General features: G+C 43.1%; 1 protein-coding gene across 1 annotated transcript in view; it reads left to right on the top strand.

The window, feature by feature from the left end:
• NEB (nebulin) overlaps positions 1-16458 on the top strand; it is a 166873-nt gene that overhangs the window by 34656 nt on the left and 115759 nt on the right. Inside the window, exons 20-32 of the mRNA XM_073545254.1 lie at positions 1328-1525; positions 1684-1791; positions 4549-4647; positions 4751-4855; positions 4949-5056; positions 7382-7693; positions 7785-7991; positions 12178-12282; positions 12812-12919; positions 13588-13899; positions 13986-14192; positions 15250-15354; positions 16331-16438. Coding sequence (XP_073401355.1) covers positions 1328-1525; positions 1684-1791; positions 4549-4647; positions 4751-4855; positions 4949-5056; positions 7382-7693; positions 7785-7991; positions 12178-12282; positions 12812-12919; positions 13588-13899; positions 13986-14192; positions 15250-15354; positions 16331-16438 — 2082 coding nt within the window. The remainder of the gene's footprint in view (positions 1-1327; positions 1526-1683; positions 1792-4548; positions 4648-4750; positions 4856-4948; positions 5057-7381; positions 7694-7784; positions 7992-12177; positions 12283-12811; positions 12920-13587; positions 13900-13985; positions 14193-15249; positions 15355-16330; positions 16439-16458) is intronic.

The following is a 16458-nucleotide window of genomic DNA, read 5'->3' as shown; positions in this document are numbered from 1 at the left end:
TCCTTTGAAGTTGCATGGTTGCTTTTATGGAGTATTCTCCACAAATATCTCTATTTACTCTTGCTGAAACCCCCAAAACATCTGTTGCCATGAATAGAGTTGAGTGAAACAGGTCGGCCAAATTCATAAGTCGCCGACTTATGGCAAAGTCGGGTTTCGCCGACCGAAACCCGACCATAGCGTGAAGTCGGCCATGCGGTCGGCAAAACGAGCGCCAAAGTCGGATTTCCCAGAATGCTTGCATGTGACATTTTTCAGCCACTGAGCAAAGACGTACACTGTGGGCAACGAAATGACTTGTGCAGCGTCCAGGGAGAGAGAGAGAGTTTTCGCGCACTGTAAAAAAGTGGTCCGTCATGTAGGTGTGTTTACTGTCCTCCACTCCCTGTCGACTTTGATGCCCCATTGACTTGCATTGTGTTTCGTGTTTCAGTTGGACCTTCGACTTTTCACGACAGTCGGCTGAATTCATTCGACTCGACTTTTGAGAAAGTCGGGTTTCATGAAACCCGACTCGACCCTAAAAAAGGCAAAGTCGCTCATCTCTAGCCATGAAGGGTAGGAAAACCCTCTGGTTTCTTTTTCTTAAGTTAACACCACCCATGAGGATGCAGAAAACTGGTAGTTTTCCACCGCTTTCATGATGATTGGTGCATCTTTAGTGTATTATCGAAAACCATCTCTCACCATCTCCTTCCTCAATCACCATTCTCGTTCTCATTTATTGGAGTGAAGGGTGGGACTAAACTCTGATTTCCTTTTCTCAAGTTCACACCACCCATGAGGATGCAGAATCCTGTGGTTGGTTCCATGCCCTCCACAGGTTCCATTGAAGATGCTTCACTACACTTATAGTGTATTCTTCACAACAATTATCCCACCATCTCCTTGCTTAATCACCCCCCTGCCATCTCATGTGTGGAGGGGGAAGGAACAATACTCTTCTCAAGTTCACACCACCCATGAAGATGCAGAAACCTAGGGTTGTTCTCCCACCCTCTTTAGGTCCCTTAGAAGATGCTTAGCTGCCTCTATAGTGTATTCTTCACAACCATTTTCCACCATCTCCTTACTCAATCACCCTCCCCCAATGTGAAGGGTGGGACAACAATGTGGTTTCTGCTTCTCAACTTCACACCTTCCATGAGGATGTAAAAACCACAAGGTTGTGTCCCACACCCACCAAAGAATCGTGGCTACTTTTGTGGTGTATTCTGCCATGTAAAGTAACGTACTTTACAAAAGACAGACTTTTATATAACACTATGACCCTTATCAATGTACCCTGCTTTGTTAATGATTGATTTTTCATGTTTTTTTTTTATAGATCGAATATAAAAAGGATTACGAAAAAATAAAGACTAAATATGCAGCACCTCTGGATATGATCCCAGTGCAACTGGCAAAGAAAGCTCAATCTATTGCCAGCAATATTGATTATAAGCGTCTAATCCATTCGTATTTCTACCCTCCTGATAGTGTCAGCCTATCATCAGCCAAGAAAGCCTACACTATTCAGAGTGATGTAAGTAAACCAAATCAGCCCATTGCCATGTTACATCATTTTGGAGGGTCTCATATCAGTTTTTTGGGGATCTTGGTTAAAAAAAAATCTTTTTAAAGATTCCAGGATTTGGTTTATTTATTACAGGTTTCACGTCATTCACCTTCTTTATCTTCCAGATTGATTATAAATCAGACTTTAACAGCTGGGTAAAAGGCTGTGGTTGGGTGCCATATGGATCCATGGATGTCGAAAAGGCCAAGAAGGCTGCACAGATACTTGATGAGGTGATTGTATTATAATTTACTGATTGTTTTATTTCTGAGGTTTTTCTTTTAGAAAAAGTCCTATTAAATAGGGTTGTATAAATGCATAAATCAATCCTGCAGCTTTCTTCATGTTCAGAACAAGTCCTCCTTAGGTGATGTAGTTTTACTTCTTTGTCAATGGAACATCAATACTGCTCAGCATCTGTTACTATTGTGAGGTTGTCAGGGTGGTAGTCATGGCAGGGGGCTAATGTTCTGGTACACCCTGGCACCTCTCAAAGAAATTACAAAGTCCCATCCGCTGTGTGATGTTTGCGCAGTGCAAGTCACTCACTTTTAGGTTAGAGTCCCGCTCAGGTTGTAGCGTCCTGGTTTCAGACATCATCACACACTGATTGACAAAGTCCAAGTTCATTTTCAACAACATAACTTTACTCAGCACGTCCAGTTCGGTCACAGGCATCGCACAGTAATCCTAATTGATCATATATCCTTTCCTCTGTGCTGTCCATTGTTCTCCTAAAATTCTTTGTTCCAGTACCGTACTCTCCGGTACCACAACCTCCCAACTAGCCAAACTAGTTTGTGCCTGGGGATCTCCGCCCGTTTTCCCCTTCGAGTGCGACATCAAGGAAGGCCCTTTCCAACCTTTTCCAGACCATAGGTCTTGGACGTTTTGGGATTTCCCACTGAACCTAGCTGCTATTATTCTCTTGCTGCACTTGTCCCCTCGTGTTCGTGTGACTTTTGGCCTTGAGACCCTGGATTGCTGGGCTCCTCTTAACCTTGCTCCTGCAGCGACCTTACTTCTCTTGATCCCATTCTCTAACTGACTAAACCCAGGACGTGTCTCAACTATCACTACCCTGGCCCCTCCTAACCTGGAAATCCCCTATTTCTTAACCAGTTCTTATGCTAACCTTATCTAATCTCCTAATTTACAGTGGCCCCCACTGTACTGAACCGTATATTGCCCATTACTATTACTAAACCTTAAGGCCCCGTCACACACAGGGATCTCGCTAGCGAGATCGATTTTGTGATGCCACAGCGATCTCGCCAGCAAGATCACTGTGTGTGACGGGGATCAGCGACCGTCCCCCCTGCCGGGTATCGCTGATCGAGCTCGATCGGCCTGGGACATTTTTTGATCGCTGGTCTCCCGCTGGCCAGCACGCATCGCTGCGTGTGGCAGCGAGAGACCAGAAATCAGCGACGCTGGACGCTGGTTTCTAATGTAAACATCGGGTAACTAAGAGCCGCGCGGCTTTTAGATACCCGATGTTTACCTTGGAAACCAGCGTGTACGCCAGTTTCCAAGGTAAACAGCGGGTATCCAAGAGCCGCGGCTCCTGGATACCCGATGTTTACATTAGAAACCAGCTTGCTCGCTGGTCCTGATCGCTGGAGGGGCTGTCTATGTGACAGCTCACCAGCGATCAGCCTGACGATGTCCCAGCGATCCCATCCATGTCGGATCGTTGGTGGGATCGCTGGGACATCGTTATGTGTAACGGGGCATTTACTCTTATACTGTATCTCCATATCGCTATCCCTAGTCCATAAAGATATATAACTTACACATTACACAAACATTAAAACATTATTTAGCATCTTACTACACAATAAAACATCACAGCATAATATACCATTTTACTCATAAAAAGTACCCGCTTTATTAGGAAGGAATGCGAAGGGATGCAGGGCAAGACTTGACCCCCAACACACCCCTTACATTAGCTAAGCTTTTGACACAATCCGATCATGCTAAAGCCTAAATTCATTAACAAAACTGAACTTCTGACATACTAACAGATACAATATGCCGTGTTATATGATTGTTGTCATTGTCCTTAATGACATTTTGGTAATTTAATTAATTTTCCTAAGTGACACACCCTATTGTTCCAAATTAAAAACTCACTTATGTGGTCGTGAAGTTTAGTCTATTACCGAACAGTACATTTGTTGTAACTGACACTAATTCACACAGTGAACTGACAGTAAACAATGCAGGGAAGGTACACCCATAAAGAGCACAGAACAGGAAGTCTCCACCCAGAACGAGAACAGGGGAAGGGAAGCTCCACCCAAGAGGAGAACAGGAGTAAGGAAGCTCCATCCATCTAGAGAACAGATTAAAAACGTCACCTATAAACAGAAGAGCACAAAAAAGCTCCACCAATTTAGAAAACAGGACAGGGAGGTTTATATCTGGAAGAGAAGGAGGAAAGGTAAGCTCCACCCATGAAGAGAACAGAGCAAGAACTTCAGCCATATAGAGAACAGTGCAAGGACGCTTCTCCGATGAATAAAATAGGACAGGGAAGTTCAAATCTGGAAAAGGACAACTAAAAGAAGGTTCAACCTGGGAAGCGAACAGGGCAGGCTCTCTATCCTTTAAGAGGACTGGACAGTGAGGCTCCACCAATGCAGAAAACAGGGCAGAGGGGTTCAACCCTTGAGGAGAACAGTCAAGAGATCTCCACCTATGAAACAAGCAACAGTTATAGAACATGGCCTTCATTGAGGTACCTTAACTTGAGGATGGAAGATTAAAGAGAAAGGTTGTAAATATGATTACAATGAATTTTATATCAGTCACGGTTAGTGTATGTTGTAGAATTTGGTGAATTTTAGTCATAGTCATTGGCAGCAACACTGTACCACCAGGTTTACCTTTTTATCTTGTCCTTTTTTTGGGGAAAATATTAAAGATGAAGCTCCACAATAGATCTGCAGTATCATATTATTAACATTATACTTCTTTTCTAGAAAAAATATCGCCAGCATCCAGATACTATTAAATTCACTTCAGTGGACGACGACCCGGTTCTGGTTCAAGCTAAACTCAATCAGAAACAGAGAAGTGATGTAAGTATCTCCTAATGAATGCCGTCATTAAGGACGCTAGATAAACTTTTCTCTGAACAGATATTTCCACTGACTTATGAGATATTTTCCCCATTTTTTCTAGATTCTTTATAAAGCAGAAGGAGAGAAGGTTATTCACAAATACTCCTTACCTGCTGATGTCCCAGAATTAATACAAGCCAGGGTGAATGCTTATAATCTCAGCGATGTAAGGATCTCAGCTTCTATACTCATCAGACACAGGCTTAGGGACCTTCAAATCTACAATTATAATTTATTTATTATTATTTATTTTTTTTAGAATTATTACAAACAAGGATTAGAAGAATTAAAGACTAAAGGATATGACCTTAAAGTTGATGCAATCCCAATTAAGGCTGCTAAAGCTGCAAGGAAGGCCGCCAGTGATGTAAGTGGTCCGCATGTTTTATCTTCTATTATCCTTATCCAAATGGTTAACCGGTCCTAACTGTATAACCCTGACTATTTTAAAGTTCCCATGCAAATGTGTGCCAAAACCGATGTAAGATCTGTAATAAATAATCCAAATCCTGGTATCTTAACTCCGTCAGTGGTCTCCTTGAATAGCATGGCAGATAGTTTCGACTTGCCTTGTTTTTGGAGTCTGCTGATTGACTGGTCTGCTCACATGTCCCTCCATCAATGGCCCTATGCCACAGCGGGGAGCCAAGTTCAGCATCACTTCTGAAATTAGATGATTGGTTCTGCTGTGGGAAATATATTATATGATTCACTAAATTAAATATATGCTTCCTAAATATCAGTAGCCTAAGGGGTAACGTTTCTCCTTGTGGAGAGTGACAAGCCAAGCCTGGCATGTCAGAGTGAGGAGACTTATAAGCCATGCATGCTACCTGGGCAATTAAATATGCAAATTGTCTCTTCAGAGAGGAAGAGGACTAGAACTCTAGTGCCACCTATTGGAAACAGCAATCTTGGAAGCCAATATCGACTCTTTAACAAGTCTTGTGACATGACTTAGGATAAAAGCTAAACCAGAATCTTAATTTTGAGATGTTGCATGAGTTGTAAGTCTCCTCATTCTGACATGCCAGGCTTGGCAAATCAGATCTCAAACATTGCACTTATGTGGGGGCAACACCCTGAAACATAGTTCAATTGTATCTATCAAAAGTTATGTTTTATTAAATATATATGGTACAAACATTATGTAATAACAAACATGCATGGGCATATATCAATGTCATGTGACTAACTCCATGGGTCAATATAATGACCAGGAAAAGCGGGACCCAAATGTATAAAAACACATGAACCATTCAAAAAAGGTCACATAGGTGGTTAGAAGTTATTTAAAGACACGTGTTATTTAGCGATAAGGAGAGAGTAAATGAATAAAATTAAATAATACCAAGTTCCCTAATGCATATCAATCACTATACTATAGTGGTGTATGTGACGTCCCGTCTAGACTCAGGTCATGTACCCCGACGCGCGTTTTGCGTACACAGGATGTCGCTTCCTCAGGGGGCGCCCCCTGAGGAAGCGACATCCTGTGTATGTGAAACGCGTGTCGGGGTACATGACCTGGGTTCAGACGGGACGTCACATACACCACTATGGGTAACTATTTCTTACCAATCTTTTACTAATCCCTCCTTTACCGTGCATTGGATTACGCATATGTAAAGGCGCTATTTTGTGTCAATGGGAGGTATTCACAGTATTGGTATGTCTATTTACCCTCACTATATAATGTTCACCTAGCGGTATAGTGATTGATATGCATTAGGGAACTTGGTATTATTTAATTTTATTCATTTACTCTCTCCTTATCGCTAAATAACACGTGTCTTTAAATAACTTCTAACCACCTATGTGACCTTTTTTTGAATGGTTCTTGTGTTTTTATACATTTGGGTCCCGCTTTTCCTGGTCATTATATTGACCCATGGAGTTAGTCACATGACATTGATATATGCCCATGCATGTTTGTTATTACATAATGTTTGTACCATATATATTTATTAAAACATAACTTTTGATAGAAACAATTTTTCTCTGTATTTTTGGCTACATATACTCGTTGTTCCTCCTTGTTTGAAGTATGATATTGAGTCGCCTCATAGCATGGACATTTGAGATTTTTTGCTGGTGTTTCTATTTGCAATTTACCCTGAAACATAGTGTCTGCAAATTGAGACTCTGGTTTGGCTTTTATCCCAAAGTCATATTTCAAGGTTCTTTAAAGAGTCGATATTAACTTTTAGGATCACTGCTTCCAATAGGTGGAATTAGAGTTCTAGTGTTCTTCCTCTCTGAAAAGACAATTTTTGGGACTTTTTATTGAATGCTAATTTTTATGGTCTTTACCAAGAAGACGTGGCTCACAGGATCCTCTGGGGCGTGTCTTTAGACTCTTCTGCATTTTTACACTGTGGGGCCACGCCCCCTTAGTAAAGACCATAAAAATTAGCACTAAATCACTAACTATAAAGACCCAAATTTCAGGAACTGTATTTTTACAAAAAAATGGATACTCATGAGCAACATGAATAAAGTAAGAGCAAAAACTAGCCACTTTTGTCCTGATGACAAGTCCTCTTCAATAGAGAGGTATTCGCTTTTCAGCATATTAATATTCAAAATTTCCCACTCTGGAACACCTGTCCTTTCTACACTAACTTTTATAAAATGCTTAGAACATTGTCAGGTTCAATGATTAACTTGTGCTAATTATGTTAACTTTCAGGTGCAATATAAGAAACAATATGAGGACCAGAAAGGCAAGCTTGTTGGCTTCCGAAGTCTTCAAGATGACCCCAAACTTGTACTCTACATGAATGTGGCTAAGATGCAGTCTGAACGAGAATATAAGAAAGCTTATGAAAAGTCCAAGACCAAGTATAACACACCACTGGACATGGTCAACGTGGTGGCTGCGAAGAAGGCACAGGAAATTGCCAGCGGTATGCATTATAAGCAGCCGATCCATCATTACACCTACCTCCCCGATGCAATGAGCGTTGAATTATCCAAGAAGATGATGGAGATACAAAGTGATGTGAGTTTCTCGGAGTATGTCTATTTAATTGGTCTATGTTTTGTGCCCATGATGGCTTCAGTCTTCACAAAATCCTTTCTCTTTTCTGCAGAACGTCTACAAGTCGGACCTTAACAGTTGGTTGAAAGGCACCGGATGGATACCCATTGGGTCTCTTGATGTTGAGAAAGCCAAAAAGGCTGGAGATGCCCTAAATGAGAAGAAATACAGACAACACCCAGATACCATCAAGTTTACAAGTATCGTCGACTCTCCGGTCATGGTCCAGGCAAAGACGAACGCCCTGCAGCTCAGTGACGTTAGTATCTCGATCTAACCATACTTGACATTCATTTTTTAACAAGATTTCTTAATGGAAACCTAATATTTACTTGAAGGGGTTTCTTGGATTTTTTTTTCCGATTGTAGCATAAATCAATGTTGTGCTGCTTTGTAATATACCCACTTCAAGGAATTCATCTCATTTCAGGAATCCCGATACTTCCCACGACATATCATGCATCCAAAATGTTGTCTATCACGGCAAATTTTCAGCCTCAGTTTATGTGTTGTCATCATTAATGCCGAATATATGGCCTGTCTGTAGCTTTGCAGCGCATGTGTGCGAGATATGCCGTAGACTGTGCATGCACTTTAATGAAGGCGTAGTAAGTGAGCTGTCATACAGTAAAGAAGTGGGCAGGTTATTCTCCTAGCAATAAGGTGTACTGGGCAGGTTAATCTCCTAGCTATGCGGTATATTGGACAGGATATGCTCCTAGTTATGAGGTGCATTGGACAGGTTATGCTCCTAGCAATAAGGTGTACTGGGCAGGTTATGCTCCTAGCTATGAGGTGTACTGGACAGGTCATGCTCTAGCTGTGAGGTGTACTGGGCAGGTTATGCTCCTAGCAATAAGGTGTACTGGGCAGGATATGCTCCTAGCTATGAGGTGTACTGGACAGGTCATGCTCTAGCTGTGAGGTGTACTGAGCAGGTTATGCTTCTAGTAATGAGATGTACTGGGCAGGTTATGCTTCTAGCAATAAGGTGTACTGGGCAGGTTATGCTTCTAGCAATAAGGTATACTAGGCAGGTTATGCTTCTAGCAATAAGGTGTACTAGGCAGGTTATGCTCTAGCTGTGAGGTGTACTGGGCAGGTTATGCTTCTAGTAATGAGATGTACTGGGCAGGTTATGCTTCTAGCAATAAGGTGTACTGGGCAGGTTATGCTCTAGCTATGAGGTGCACTGGGCAGGTTATGCTCTAGCTATGAGGTGTACTGGGCAGGTTATTGTGGCGCCCCTGAGGGTCCAGTCGCCACCGAGGTACTGCACCTCCTCTTGAGGTGTGGTGCCCCACTATCCAGGTAAGGTGGAGACACCTGACCACACTCCAACACCTGCATCCCACACAACATAGTAGTGTAGCAAAGCACCCTTTGGTGGCACCCTGCTTGGAACACGAAGCGTGCTGGGAGTTGGGTGGAGTTGAGTGTGCACTCAAAAGAGTGGGAAGAATGTAGGATTAGTTAGTCACATGAGTTTGACGAGGGCAGTCTGTGAAAGGAGATCCCCAGAGTGGGATGGATGAAGGAAGTGCTGCAGCTGACCCCAGTGATCTGGGTCCGCTGGCACAGGAAAGGAAGATTGATAGAAAGCCTGACTCTCCATAAGAAGGAAAGAATTAGTACGGAACGTGAGGAGAAGAAGGGAAAAAGGCTCAGGGTTAGAAGAGAACCCTTCCCAAGTTCTAAGCTCAAGGCCGGGGTCCGGTCCCTGAGGTTGTATGGATACTAATGGTCCTGCAGCAGACACTGGAGGAATAGAAGTTGTCACCACTTTATTCCCACACAAGACTTGGGGGCACAACAGCAACGTGAGTGAGCCCGGACTTAGTAGCAAGGAGTCCCCGAAGCAGGCTACAGCTGTCTGCCGTACAAGTAGAGTTCATAGGAACATCTGATAGGAGGAACTCCAGTGTAACTCAGTACTGTGAGTACTTCACTAAAGGCGCTAAGAGGGAGACGTTCAGAATAGGCACATATGTTGGCGAGTGTTGGAAAGGAGTGCTTCATCTTGCCTGGGAGTTGGCTGAGCTCCTGACCCGGAGGACACAACATGGATGCGGGCTCTTGTGCCACAACAGACTGTGAGTAAAGCTTTGGAACTACATGCCCCGGTATCCTCCACTTATTCCTGCGCCAACCTGCCCAGCACTGTTACATCCCTTGCGCCCGACACTACACCATCTAAGTGTCACTTCACTTACTCTGCCCTGGGACTACAGCCCTGCCTGTGGAGGGCTATAACATCACTGCTGCACCCCACCATCTGTCCCTGAGGATCTGTCTGCAGCGTCGGCTTAACATCTTCATTGCCGAACACCACAGGTGGCATCACGAATCACTTATAAACTTTCATCACCCTAAGCACACTGAACTTTCCCCCTTTTACAATGGGCGCCAGGGCCACGGGTCGGGTCCCAGCTGCCGTGACATCTCCCATTGAAGCTGACCCCAGTGATCTGGGTCCGCTGGCACAGGAAAGGAAGATTGATAGAAAGCCTGACTCTCCATGTGAAGGAAAGAATTAGTACGGAACGTGAGGAGAAGAAGGGAAAAAGGATCAGTGTTAGAAGAGAACCCTTCCCAAGTTCTAAGCTCAAGGCCGGGGTCCGGTCCCTGAGGTTGTATGGATACTAATGGTCCTGCAGCAGACACCGGAGGAATAGAAGTTGTCACCACTTTATTCCCACAAAAGACTTGGGGGCACAACAGCAATGTGAGTGAGCCCGGACTTAGTAGCAAGGAGTCCCCGAAGCAGGCTACAGCTGTCTGCCGTACAAGTAGAGTTCATAGGAACATCTGATAGGAGGAACTCCAGTGTAACTCAGTACTGTGAGTACTTCACTAAAGGCGCTAAGAGGGAGATGTTCAGAATAGGCACATATGTTGGCGGAGTGTTGGAAAGAAGTGCTTCATCTTGCCTGGGAGTTGGCTGAGCTCCTGACCCGGAGGACACGACACGGATGCGGGCTCTTGTGCCACAACAGACTGTGAGTAAAGCTTTGGAACTACATGCCCCAGTGTCCTCCACTTATTCCTGCGCCAACCTGCCCAGCACTGCTACATCCCTTGCGCCCGACACTACACCATCTAAGTGTCACTTCACTTACTCTGCCCTGGAACTACAGCCCTGCCTGTGGAGGGCTATAACATCACTGCTGCACCCCACTATCTGTCCCAGAGGATCTGTCTGCAGCGTCGGCTTAACATCTTCATTGCCGAACACCACAGGTGGCATCACGAATCACTTATAAACTTTCATCACCCTAAGCACACTGAACTTCCCCCTTTTAAAATGGGTGCCCAGGGCCACGGGTCGGGTCCCAGCTGCCGTGACATCTCCCATTGAAGCTCATCGGGCCCAGTACCGAGTACCTCCACAGCCCTGGGAGGGCGACCCAACATGCTCCTAGCTATGCGGTATATTGGGCAGGATATGCTCCTAGTTATGTGGTGTATTGGACAGGTTATGCTCCTAGCAATAAGGTGCACTGGGCAGGTTATGTTCTAGCTATGAGATGTACTGGGCAGGTCATGCTCCAGCTGTGAGGTGTACTGGGCAGGTCATGCTCCAGCTGTGAGGTGTACTGGGCAGGTTATGCTCTAGCTGTGAGGTGTACTGGGCAGGTTATGCTCTAGCTGTGAGGTGTACTGGGCAGGTTATGCTCCTAGCTATGAGGTGTACTGGGCAGGTTATGCTCCTAGCTTTGAGGTGTACTGGGCAGGTTATGCTCCTAGCTATGAGGTGTACTGGGCAGGTTATGCTCCTAGCTATGAGGTGTACTAGGCAGATCATGCTCCTAGCTATGAGGTGTACTGGGCAGGTTATGCTCTAGCTATGAGGTGTACTAGGCAGGTTATTCTCCTAGCTATGAGGTGTACTAGGCAGGTTATGCTCCTAGCTATGAGGTACTAGGCAGATCATGCTCCTAGCTATGATGTGTACTGGGCAGGTTATGCTCTAGCTGTGAGGTGTACTGGGCAGGTTATGCTCTAGCTATGAGGTGTACTGGGTAGGTTATGCTCCTAGCTATGAGGTGTACTGGGCAGGTTACGCTCCTGGCTATGGGGTGTACTGAACAGGTTGTACTCCTGACTACGAGGTGTACTGGGTCAGAACAAATAGTTAGCTAGGAGATGTACAAGTCAAGAAGTCCTAGTACGAAAGCGTTGTCCTGGTTGGGTACTGATCAGTCAGAGCATAGACTTATACTGTACGTGTCTGGGGGATCTGTAGTTCACATGCATGACCACCACATGCATAGAAGTGAACAGAGTGGGAGTCAAGCATACGCACCATTATTCCATTTACACAGGGAACTCAAGGATTGCTGCAGATTCAAGTGGTCAGACTCCCACAGATGTTCTATATCTTTAATCTCTCTTTTTACGTGTATAACTATGACGCTTTTCTTTTTGCTATTTTTTTTTTACAGAAACAATATAAATCTAAAGGAGAGAAGACTTTGCACACGTATCACTTAACCCCCGATGCACCTCAGTTTATCCAGGCCAAGTACAATGCAACCAACATTAGTGATGTAAGTTACATTCAGATAATGTATGACCAGCATTCAACCAATCTACTACGAAACCTACAACATATAGTCATATTGTCATTGACATGACGGGGGCCTGTTAATCACAAAAGACGCCCAGGATGCCGACATTCAAGTGGTGGCCAGGGAAGTTTTTACTATCAAGGAGTATTGAAGTGGCGGCTGCTAGATATGAAAATGTGCCCCGTATTCTCCACCAGTTCATTATAATGCCCAACTCTTACACCTCTTACCTTAATTCTCTCAGTGCCTTATGTCCAGGCTGGTAGATAGTAGAATCCCGCTTTTCAAGTGGCCATATACACCGTGCCTAGAAAACCCACATAGTTGCGTAAATTGCCAATATGAAATATCCACCTAGATATAGCTGTATCCTGCACCATTGCCACCTTTCATCAATGCACTTTTGTAATAGTGTCCTAGCATCATAATTTTGGTCTCTCTCTCCTTATAAGCATGCATGTTCATCAAGTTTTTATCAATATGATGCAATTGATATTTTTCTTTACAGAGCTTCTACAAGCACGACTGGCAGAAAAGAATCGCTAAAGGACACCACGTTTTGGGGGATGCAATTTCAATTGTCGCTGCAAAGGCTTCAAGAAATATTGCCAGTGATGTAAGTGTTAAAGACTATTTAAAGACTCAGAATCACAATATGTTTTAATTTATGGTATTAAAGTGACAGAAGGTACAAATCAGAAACAGCTGCATAGTATCCTAACATCCTGGGGGAAAAATCCAAGAATTAATTTGCTTGTTCATTTGCTTCCTAAATACAAAGTTAAGGAACTTTCTAAATATTCTTCATTAAGCCACTCTCTGCTCCACTTTCCCTTCTCTCGGTGTTAGAGGTATCAACATAGAGGTTTTACACCGATCTCTACAGCATGGAGAAGGGAGAAAGTACATCAGAGAGGTCACAGTGAGAACAGGCTACAAATAAACAGTAATGCAAATAAAGAGGAAATGAATGCAGAATAGAAGCTGTGCTGATATAAGAGCTAATGAACACCTCGGATACACACAGAGTACACATCCAACCTATATTACTGGGAGAGCAACAGCAAAAACAGCAACAGAATCCATGATAAATAATTGGAATTCTTCTTTATTCATTCACCAAAATATACAGGGGAACAGCAATGTTTCGACCAACAAATGGATTTTTTATTATATGATCAACCATCAAGTACATTATTGTAAAAGTGGTGTTTGGTTATTTTCGAAACCCTTGTCTTTGTATGTCCGATACTACATTTTGACTCTGAATATTTCTTGTTACAGTTCAAGTATAAGCAAGCCTACGAGAAAGCCCGGGGTCATCACATTGGCTTTAGAAGTCTGCAGGATGATCCTAAACTAGTGCACTTTATGGCCGTGGCCAAGATGCAGTCAGAACGAGAGTACAAAAAGAACTATGAAAAGATAAAGACCAAGTATCATACTCCTCTAGACATGGTTAGCATCACAGCTGCCAAGAAGTCCCAGGAGGTGGCCACCAATATCAATTACAAAAAGCTGATCCATCATTACACCTTCTTGCCGGATGCCATGAGTGTGGGGTTGTCGAAGAACATGATGCATATCCAGAGTGATGTGAGTATGGTCTTCAAGAAGTTGTCAAGGTCTTATGTAGCTTCTCATATGATAGTGACCAATCGATTCTGTGTTTTCTACTCCAGAATGTCTATAAAGAAGACTACAACAGCTGGTTCAAGGGTATCGGCTGGAGTCCATTGGGTTCTTTGGATGTAGAGAAAGCAAAGAAAGCAGGACTAGCATTAAGTGACAAGAAGTACAAACAGCCACCTGATACTATCAAATTCACCAGTATCCCTGATTCTATGGATATTGCTCTGGCTCAGAGTAACACTAAGCAGAGAAGTGACGTAAGTACAGCTATTTTAGTTTTTGACTACATCTTACAACTATGTTTTATTTGTAACGTTTTTTTTGCCATTCGTTTTACTTGTGTGTTTGCCATAAACAATAAATCCGCCTGAAGAGGTGTTCCAATGGAAAATCCATCCATAACAGGGCTCTCGCTGTCATCTGTTGTACTTGTGTCTACTCATGTGGTAAAATTACAGATGAGCGAATGGCTTCAAGGTAAATCTAATTTGCCTTGAAATTCATAAAAGATTCGAGCTCTGAATTTTCAGAATCTGATTTTTTTTTTAATCTTTTCATTTATGCAAATCCAGCAAAATGGCAGCAAATAGACTACTATTTTGTTGTGTTCAAAATAACCAGAGAACTGTAGTGGGTGCAGTCTTCACTGGGCCATCTTTGGCATCTTCCAGCTCCTGGCATCCTTGGCGTCCCTTGCATTGACTAAGCCCAAGTGTCATGATGTGCTTCGCAAGCCATCATAACATCATGGCTTAGCACAGGAGACGCTGAAGATGCTGGAAGACCGCACTAGTGACCAGACCGGTGAAGATGCCAAACCTGGACAGGGCTGTGCAGCAGGACAGGTTAAAGCAAGGTTAGTACATTTTTTTAACATGAGTGTATTCTGTTCTGGGGTCTGGAGATACCTCAGAGCATAATAAAGTCATGTCGACTCATATTGAATAAATTTGATGCAAATCAAATTTATCGGTCAAATTAGAATTTTGGCAGATTAGCTCATCACTAGTAAAAAAAGAAAAAGTCTTAAGTTTCCACCCCGGGACTGGGATCCAGGTAAGACTGTTACCTCTGCACTCCTGGAGTTACAAAATTAGAGATGACCACCCAAATGCGCAGTAAATAAAGTCTTGTTCTGGAGTGGTCTTCTCTAAGAAGAAAGACAATGTAGAAAAGATTTAATGAATATGTAAAAGATAGAGCCTGGGCAAAAAATGCATCTCAACATATCGATCAAGGATGATCTTCCCAAAAATGTGGTCATCTCATTGTGCTACATGATCATCACTTTTATATTTTTATGTCCTTCCTTAGATCACATACAAAGCAGCAGGAGAGAAAATAAAACACAAGTATAACCTGAATGTAGATGACCCCAACTTCATCCAAGCCAAGGTCAACGCCCAAAATATAAGTGAGGTGAGTATGACCATATGGGTAATTACAGGAAAAAAAGCAAACATACTAGAAATTACCCCAAAATTATGGAAGATATTTATAGGAGCAATCTATGAGTAATGAAAAGGGGTCTTTATTTTTTATAGAAATAGGCAATTTCGTCCATGAGTTATGACCGGCCGGCCATCTATATTGGGGCTTCCAAACTCCCCATGTTCCCTGTGACATTATCGAGAATTTCAGAGCATGATCTTTCTCCTTGGAGATAAGTCACCACCAGAGGTGTCTGGCAGTGACTTACTCTACTTCTCAACTTAACTGAGGATATGTGTCCTTTGAATGGGGAAAGGAGCATAAAAGGGGGTCTCGAGAGATACTGCATCGCCAACCGAGATTTGGCTGAAAGCTTTCTGATATGTATGGCCACCTTTACAGTAGTAGTAGTGATAGGGATGTGTATGGGTAGAGCACACATACTCTATCCAGAAGCACAATGTGGACATTTCTGGGAGCACAGAAATTTATACCATATGAATCCAAGGTTAGGGAATAATAATAATAATAATTTTATTTATATAGCGCCAACATATTCCTCACCACCTTACAATTAAGCATTGACATATACAGACAATAAATTCAATACAAGGTAAGACAGTTTAAACAGATACAGGAGTGAAGGTCCGGCTCACAAGCTTACAGTCTACAAGGAAATGGGGGGGGGCACAATAGATAAAAATTGCTTGCTATTTCAGGTCCAACCATTATAATAAATTTGGGTTTTCATATAAAGCTGCAGGATCCGGTCATCAGCCAGTAAAAGTGCACTTATCAAGTGCAGTTATCGTGTGAATGGAGGATGCAGAGGCAGATGAATAGGAGGGAGCAAATTCTGGCTAATATTTAGAAAGAGGGAACAGGGGAGCGTTAGGTTAGTAAGTTGAGGCCATAACATCAGTCCACTGTTTTGTAAGCTTTTTATTATTTTCTTTTAATTTAGTCTAACTATAAAGCCGCCTGGAACAAGCATCTCGCTAAAGGATATGACCTCAAACCCGACGCCATATCTGTTAAGGCAGCCAAGGCATCAAGAAACATTGCAAGTGACGTGAGTATCCTAATCTGTAC

The sequence above is a fragment of the Dendrobates tinctorius genome, unplaced genomic scaffold (assembly GCF_039654945.1).
Source record: "Dendrobates tinctorius isolate UK_male_01 unplaced genomic scaffold, ASM3965494v1 ptg000143l, whole genome shotgun sequence".
Taxonomy (NCBI): domain Eukaryota; kingdom Metazoa; phylum Chordata; class Amphibia; order Anura; family Dendrobatidae; genus Dendrobates; species Dendrobates tinctorius.
This window is presented reverse-complemented; position numbering and strand designations above follow the sequence as displayed.